Below are 8,848 nucleotides of genomic sequence, written 5' to 3'. Positions count from 1 at the left end.
CCCGATAACGCTTGCCATGAGGTAGCAGAGAGAACAGTCTATAACTTGGGTGACTGGAGTCCTCTACAACCTTTCCTCTGACACCGCCTACTATATACAGTTGAAGTCGGAAGTTTACATACACCTTAGCCAATACATTTAAACTCAGTTTTTCACAATTCCTGACATTTAATCCTGTACAAATGCCCTGTCTTAGGTAGTTAGGATCACAATTTATTTTAAGAATGTGAAATGTCAGAATAATAGTAGAGATAATTATTTCTTTCATCACATTCCCAGTGGGTCGAAGTTTACATACACTCAATTAGTATTTGGTAGCATTGCCTTTAAATTGTTTAACTTGGGTCAAACATTTTGAGTAGCCTTCCACAAGCTTCCCATAAGTTGGGTGATTTTGGCCCATTCCTCCTGACAGAGCTGGTGTAACGGAGTCAGGTTTGTAGGCCTCCTTGCTCACACACACTTTTTCAGTTCTGCCCACAAAGTTTCTATAGGATTGAGGTCAGGGTTTGTGATGGCCACTCCAATACCTTGACTTTGTTGTCCCTAAGCGATTTTGCCACAACTTTGGAAGTATGCTTGGGGTCATTGTCCATTTGGAAGACCCATTTGCGACCAAGCTTTAAATTCCTGACTGATGTCTTGAGATGTTGCTTCATATATCCACAATAATTTTAAATCCTCATGATGCCATCTATTTTGTGAAGTGCACCAGTCCTTCCTGCAGCAAAGCACCCCCACAACATGATGCTGCCACCCCGTGCTTTCACGGTTGGGATGGAGTTCTTCGGCTTGCAAGCTCTCTCTCCTTTCCTCCAAACATAACGATGGTTATTATGGCCAAACAGTTTTTTTTTTCAGACCAGAGGACATTTCTTCAAAAAGTACGATCTTTGTCCCCATGTGCAGTTGCAAACCGTAGTATGGCTTTTTTTAATGGCGGTTTTGGAGCAGGGGCTTCTTCCTTGCTGAGCGGCCTTTCAGGTTATGTCGATATAGGACTCGTTTTACTGTGGATAGATACTTTTGTACCCGTTTTCCTCCAGCATCTTCACAAGGTCCTTTGCTGTAGTACATTTATCTCTAGGAGACAGAACGCATCTCCTTCCTGAGCGGTATGACGGCTGCGTGTCCCATGGTGTTTATACTTGCGTACTATTGTTTGTACGGATGAACGTGGTACTTCAGGCGTTTGGAAATTGCTCCCAAGGATGAACCAGACTTGTGGAGGTCTACAATTTTTTTTCTGCGGTCTTGACTGATTTTTTTGATTTTCCCATGATGTCAAGCGAAGAGGCATTGAGTTGGAAGGTTGGCCTTGAAATACATCCACAAGGTAGACCTCCAATTGACTCAAATGATGTCAATTAGTCCACCAGAAGCTTCTAAAGCCATGACATCCTTTTCTGGAATTTTTCAATCTGTTTAAAAGGCAGTCAACTTAGTGCATGTAAACTTCTGACCCATTGGAATTGTGATACAGTGAATTAATCTGTCTGTAAACAATTGTTGGAAAAATTACTTGTCATGCACAAAGTAATGTCCTAACCGACTTGCCAAAACTATAGTTTGTTAACAAGAAATTTGTGAAGTGGTTGAAAAACGAGTTTTAATGACTCCAACCTAAGTGTATGTAAACTTCCGACTTCAACTGTAGGTCCTGGATGGCAGGAAGCTTGGGCCGTACGCACTACCCTCTGTAGCGCCTTACGGTCAGATGCTGAGCAGTTGCCATACCAGGCGGTGATGCAACCGGTCAAGAGGCTCCAATGGTGCAGCTGTAGAACCTTTTGAGGATCTGGGGACCCATGCCAAATCTTTTCAGTCTCCTGAGGGGAAAAAGGTTTTGGGCACGACTGATTGTGGACTGTAGTCCACAATCAGCTCCTTTGTCTTGCTCACATTGAGGGAGAGGTTGTTGTCCTGGCACCACACTGCCAGTTCTCTGACCTCCTCGCTATAGGCCGTCTCATCGTTGTGTCGTCAGCAAACTTAATGATGGTGTTGGAGTCGTGTTTGGCCACGCAGTCGTGGGTGAACAGGGAATACAGGAGGGGACTAACTGAGGGGCCCCCGTGTTAATGATCAGCGTGGCAGACGTGTTGTCTCCTACTCTTACCACCTGGGGGCGGCCCGTCAGGAAATCCAGGATCCAGTTGCAGAGGGAGGTGTTTAGTCCCAGAGTCCTTAGCTTAGTGATGAGCTTCGTGGGCACTATGGTGTTGAACGCTGAGCTGTAGTCAATGAACAGCATTCTCACATAGGTGTTCCTTTTGTCCAGGTGAGGAAGGGCAGTGTAGAGTGAGATTGCGTCATCTGTGGATCTGTTGGGGCGGGATGCGAATTGGAGTGGGTCTAGGGTGTCTGGGAGGATGCTTTTGATGTGAGCCATGACCAGCCTTTCAAAGCACTTCATAGCTACCGATGTGAGTGCCACGGAAAGGTAATCATTTATGCAGGTTACCTTCACTTCCTTGGCACAGGGACTATGGTGGTCTGCTTGAAAAATGTAGGTATTACAGACTCGGTCAGGGAGAGGTTGAAAATGTCAGTGAAGACACTTGCCAGTTAGTCCGCGCATACTTTGAGTACATGTCCTGGTAATCCGTCTGCGGCTTTGTGAATGTTGACCTGTTTAAAGGTTTTGTTCACATCAGCGACCGAGAGCGTTATCACACAGTCATCCAGAACAGCTGGTGCTCTCATGCATGCTTCAGTGTTGCTTGCCTCGAAGCGAGCATAAAAGGCTCAACTGGTAGGCTCGCGTCACTGGGTTTCCCTTTGTGGTCAGTAACAGTTTTCAAGTCCTGCCACATCCGACGAGTGTCAGAGCCGGTGTAGTAGGTTTCAATCTTAATCCTGTATTGATGCTTTGCTTGTTTGATGGTTCGTCTGAGGGCATAGCGGGATTTCTTATAAGGGTCCGGATTAGTCTCCCACTCCTTGAAAGCGGCAGCTCTAGCCTTTAGCTCGATGCGGATGTTGCCTGTAATCCATGGCTTCTGGTTGGGATATGTACGTACAGTCACTGTGGGGGCGACGTCATCGATGCACTTATTGATGAAGCCGATGACTGAGGTGGTGTACTCCTCAATGCCAGTGGATGAATCCCGGAACATATTCCAGTCTGTGCTAGCAAAACAGTCCTGTAGTGTAGCATCCACGTCATCTGACCACTTCCGTATTGAGCGAGTCACTGTTACTTCCTGCATTAGTTTTTGCTTGTAAGCAGGAATCAGGAGGATAGAATTTGTCAGATTTGCCAAATGGAGGGCGGGGGAGAGCTTTGTATGCATCTCTGTGTGTGGAGTAAAAGTGGTCTAGGATTTTTCCCCCCCTGGTTGCATATGTGACATGCTGGTAAAAATTTGGCAAAACTGATTTAAATTTGCCTACATTAAAGGCCCCGGCCACTAGGAGCGCCGCTTCTGGGTGAGCATTTTCTTCTTTGCTTATGGCCTTATAGAGTTGGTTGAGAGCGGTCTTAGTGCCAGCTTCGTTTTGTGGTGGTAAATAMATGGCTAGGAATAATACGAATGAGAACTCTCTTGGTAGATAATGTGGTCTGCAGCTTATCATACGGTACTCTACCTCAGGCGAGCAATACCGAGACTTCTTTAAATATTAGACATCGCGCACCAGCTGTTATTGACAAAAGACCCACTCCCCCACCCCTCGTCTTACCAGAGGTAGCGTCTCTGTTCTGCCGGCAAATGGAAAATCCCACCAGCTCTATATTGTCTGTATTTTCGTTCAGACACGTCTCTGTGAAACATAAGATGTTACAGTTTTTAATGTCCCGTTGGTAGGATAATCTTAATAGTAGGTCATCAATGTTATTTTCTAACGATTGCACGTTAGCAAGAAGAATGGAAGGCACTGGGAGTTTACTCGCTCGCCTCCGGATTCTCAGAAGGATCCCCGATCTGCGTCCCCTTTTCCGGCTTCCTTTCTTCACGCAAAAGGCATGGCTCTGGGCCTGTTCCYGTGAAAYCAGGATATCCTTCTCGTCGGACTCGTTAAATGAAAAAATGTCTTCCAGTCCGTGGTGAGTAATCGCTTTTCTGAAGTCCAGAAGTTATTTTCGGTCATAAGAGACGGTAGRGGCAACATTACGTACACAATAKGTAAAAAAAWTWKYMTWKKKKAAAKSSKAAAAAAAWWAWWWMGSKKKAWWMMMMMMGGMAWWYTSWAAWYTSWSKSKRYTMRTRRMSSGCSKRWTTRRRCKAAAAKWRTMTTTMRMRTMTSWRWWTYTGMMYRWSTGTGTYMAMWMMGYGGGGGYGGAACAATTTAATCAATTTTAGAACAAGACTGTAACCTAACAATATTTTTWAAAAGTCAAGGGGTCTGAATACTTTCCGAAGGCACTGTAGGTTGACAGAGGCTGGGTAACTAAATGGCTATTTTGCCACACCAGAGATATTAAAAACCTTTCGATGAGCACCCACAAACCACTCAAAACACAAATCCAGTCCGACACACGACCCCACATAAACACCAACCTCTTTGGCTAGTCTGCGGGCTTCGTAGTAGGGCCTGGCCTTCTCAATGCAGGTCCCTACCTGGGAGCCCTGAGCATTGAGCTTCCTGGCTGAGTCAGTGAGGATCCTCCTGTAGCTGGACCTAGCATCCTGAAGGAGAGAGACATTCCCCAGTTAACCTCATAGCTCAGTARTGTAATTGATAGGCTACCATCAAATGATATCACTCCAATAACATCCTCAAGAGGTCTTCACAATAGACCTTGAGGCAAGGGAAGTAAGTCATCTCCTGCACACTGCTTCTCTGTCCTCTGCTCAATAACAACATATGAAAAGGTAAACCTTTACATTACTGTGTGCAGTGAATTAACAGTGTGTTGACGAGGACCTTGCGGCTTAGTGAGACCTGAATCACGTGACATTATCTATGTCAACACCAAGAGAAAGAGTGACTAGCCTACACCCCAAGAAAGACAGCTTATAAAAGTATAGCACTAGCATACACTGGGTATACCAAACATTAGGAACACCTTCCCTTTTTCCCTGTCGGGGCATGTCGAAAGGCCCATGTTGACTCCAACGCTTCCCACAGTTGTGTCAAGTTGGCTGGATGTCCTTTGGGTGGTGGACCATTCTTGAAATAAAAACAGGAAACTGTTAAGCGTGAAAAACCCAGCAGCGTTGCAGTTCTTGTATGTGTGGCCTTCTGAATGGCATAAACAACCCATGTCTCTATTGTCTCAAGGCTTAAAAATCATTCTTTAACCTTTCTCCTTCCCTTTATCTACACTGATTGAAGTGTRGATAACATCAWTAAGGGYTCATAGCTTTCAGCTGGAGTCACCTGGTCAGTCGGTCATTGAAAGAGCAGGTGTTCTTAATGTTTTATATACTCAGTGTATATGACTATCAGTCATACAGACACCGTACCATGTTGGGTTGTGTGACTGATAAGTCTGTTCTGGGACAAATAGGCCTAGTCTCCCCAGACATGTTAGATTTGATTCTGGGTTTGAGGCTAGCTGACAAAGASCTCACTCACATCCAGTTTCAGTTCCAGCTTGTTGATTTCATCACTGGCCTGATTGAGGTGCTCCAGCTCCTCCTGAGAGAGAGAAAAAAGGTAAAGGTTTAGTATTGGGACTGGCCTTCATCACAATAAGAGAGAAGGTTTCATATTGGGTTTGGCCTGGCTATAATCTTCATTACAATATTTATGAAAGAAATCCCTGTGAAATTGTGGAAGCCATTTGCAGTGCAGACGTGGGATTTAAATTGCATTTAAGCTAAATTATGCAAGCGTATGCCATACTGACATTCAGTTTGCCTATGGTTATTTACAGCTAATGTAGCTATATTGACAGTGGAATATAAGCAGTATTGGAGCATGGGTTTGCAATGAAAAACATGAAAGAAGTCAYATACTGTACAGGCTGTTGTACTACAGACACGTTCATTAAAATMCTAAACTTGCCTGAATTCTAGGGTCCAGTTCCTCTTCATATTTGCCTTCTTCATTAGCAGCCTCAATCTTTTTCCCAGTGACACCATCATCCTCACATTCTGTTTTCATSTTGTCCAGAGTGTTTTCGTTCCCTCCCCCTTCTCTCAGGATGCTGTTGTCCCCATCCTCAGCCTCTTCGCCGGGGGTCTCCTCGCGTATATCCGACGGTTCGGGACCCCCAGAACCGAATGGACTTTCAAGCGAGTTCCCTGGTTCCATTTGTGGCCGACTGTGTTTCGGGGTTCGCTCGTCCAGAGGTGAAGCGTCAATTTATGCAAGTCGTATAAATGTACAAATACGTGCTACGTGCACCACATGTCGGAAATTCACGTTTGCAGTGAGCAACTATTCCTAGCTAAACTAGCAGCTAGGTCTCTGATGTTAGCTAGCTAAATGCTGTAATCAAGCCATTGCTTTAATTGGCTGGCTAACTAGCTAAGGTTAGCTAGCTATTAGCTGGTATCGCGCTGAATTTGCAGGTACGTAATTAGCTAGCTCAAAATGTAGCTCCATTTACGCCAGATTACGTCAATACATGATCTGTCCTGTAGTTTGAACCAGTACAATTACTTTACTTTCAAACCGGTCCTTCTGACATCTTGTCATAACATGACTTTCCGATAAATCAGCAAAAAAACATAAGATTGAAGGCATTAAACATTTATGTGGCTGTATCACTCCCCTGCCCTGTGTTGATAGCACTTGGTGTCGAATGTATCAGCTGTGGATTAAAAAAWATATATAGTTTCATTGATATGTTAGATTTAATCATATTATACAGATTTTTTTTATTTTTAAACATTGGAAAAACATTAAATAGCAGACTTGCATGTTAAATCCCCACATTTTAATGCATGGCTCTTCTGCAATTACTGAACCTTTATATAACTAGGCAAGTCAGTTAAGAACAAATTCTTATTTACAATGAAGGCCTACACCGGCCAAACCCAGACAACACCAGATGGATCTCCCATATCACTGCCGGTTGTGATACAGCATGGAATTGAACCAGAGTGTCTGTAGTTAAGCTTCATAGTACGGAGATGCAGTGCCTTAGACCACTGCGCCACTCGGGAGCCCATTCAGGAAATGCATACAACTCATGTCTGAAAAGTTTGCTGGTAATGCATAAAATTACAGGTATTGTCATACATTTCTTCATATCATTTTATTTGCCCACCAACCCAAAAAGAGACAATGGACAATATCAACAACAAAAACAGAAACAAAGCACTTGCAGTTGCTTACTCCATTTTGTCTTTCCCAATACCAGTCACTGTAGCCTGGATACCAGTRTTTCCTAGCCAACTCCTTATGGAAAAATATAATTTAATGTAAAAATTCCTCTCGTGATCCCTCTCTCATGCCCCTTCTGTTTTCCTCTCTTAATCCCTTTCTCATGCCCCTTSTGTGTTATCAAGTGTGACTCTTCTGTCGTTTCCAGAACCTCTTGACTTCGCTGTGTCCCTGCGGGGGAAACCACAATCACTGTGAGCCACGTTCTGCCACACCAGACAGCCCAGGCCCTGGGGAACAGATACAGACAGAGAGTGTGGGTGTTAAAAGTGATAAGACAGAGCCTGRGCCTCAAAATAGCACCCTATTCCCTATGTAGTGCACTACTTTTGACCAGGAAGGTCAGACATATTGCTACATGTTAGGCTAATAATGGTAATGGAATTCTAACATTTGTTGATCTACAACCCGTTTTAATAGTTCAAAACGTCAGAGGATGGGTAGAAGACGGTAGCCAGGCTAATTCATTTAAGAGTATGTTTTATTATGCACGYTTAATCACTGCTCCCCACAAGAAAGCAGCGGCAATGTCTCTTCAGCTGGAGCTGGAGCCAACGTCATAGGTTGGAATTACACCTCAGACCTCAAGTTCCTCCCTTGTTTCATTACAATAACGTTCATTGGTGAGTTCATTGACAGCCAGAGAGAGAGAGAGAGTGAGAGAAAATAAAACAACAAGATATCTGACCTGAGCAATGTCCCTTAACACCTCAAAGTCAGCCCGGGAGAGGAACTGGTTATACAGCAATCCTGAGATGGACAGATTGATAGAGAGGTAGAGAGGACGGGCGGTACAGTAGAGAGGAGCGAGAGACACAGAAAGAATGAATCGGACGCAGGTAGCTGGCAGCTGACATCAATACTCTTTCACTCTATTCCAGTTTACAGCACATCTGAGAGCAGGGGTTACAACTCACAATACACATAAAAACACAGCCTGTATTGACTGAGTGTTATCCTACAGGGACAGGCCACCTTATGTCAGTCATAACCCTACTGGGGGAAGAAAATGAAGCCCAAAGAAATCAATCAGCTTTGTAAGTCCTCAGGGAGTAGCTAGAGATCCCTTGGACAATGCAGGAGAAAATACAGGCCTGGGGCCTGTATTTAGAAAGTGCCTCAGAGTAAGGAGTCAGGATTTTTTATGGATCAAAGTGAGACTTAGGTGGTGGGCGTGGCCAATGGCACTAGCAAGAGCAGTGTACGGGCTTCTCTTTTCTTTCTGGTGATTGTAAATTCTCAAAGATTATCTTATTAAAATATATATATAGGTTCATTATCTTTTCTACTTTATATCTGGTTTTAGTCGTTTAAGTTTACAATGAAAATGAAAACATTTTAATTATTTTCATCAATAAATAAATAATTTACATTTACACCCTAGTTGGCCCGAAAAAACACTAAGGCCGCCAAGACACAGGAAAAAAAAAACTATTTTAGATCACAATGAATAGTATTAACATGGATAGAGGAGACCTGATCCCAGATCAGCACTCCTACTCTGACATACTTGATACAAACGGGTTTCATTTCAAAGAACTGAAGTCTTAAGGCCTGTTTTTCCCAA

At 43.8% G+C, this 8,848-nt stretch overlaps 1 protein-coding gene across 1 annotated transcript in view; it reads right to left on the bottom strand.

Annotated features, from left to right (window-relative positions):
* Positions 1-6,711, bottom strand: part of LOC112068835 (SH3 domain-binding protein 5-like) — an 18,046-nt gene extending 11,335 nt beyond the window's left edge. The window contains exons 1-3 of the mRNA XM_024136053.2: positions 5,956-6,711; positions 5,524-5,586; positions 4,503-4,631 (exon numbers count right to left, since the gene is read on the bottom strand). Of these exons, the coding sequence (XP_023991821.1) occupies positions 4,503-4,631; positions 5,524-5,586; positions 5,956-6,204 (441 nt within the window). The 5' untranslated portion in view covers positions 6,205-6,711. The remainder of the gene's footprint in view (positions 1-4,502; positions 4,632-5,523; positions 5,587-5,955) is intronic.
* Between the last annotated feature and the right edge of the window lie 2,137 nt (positions 6,712-8,848).

The sequence above is a fragment of the Salvelinus sp. IW2-2015 genome, unplaced genomic scaffold (assembly GCF_002910315.2).
Source record: "Salvelinus sp. IW2-2015 unplaced genomic scaffold, ASM291031v2 Un_scaffold762, whole genome shotgun sequence".
Taxonomy (NCBI): Eukaryota; Metazoa; Chordata; class Actinopteri; order Salmoniformes; family Salmonidae; genus Salvelinus; species Salvelinus sp. IW2-2015.
This window is presented reverse-complemented; position numbering and strand designations above follow the sequence as displayed.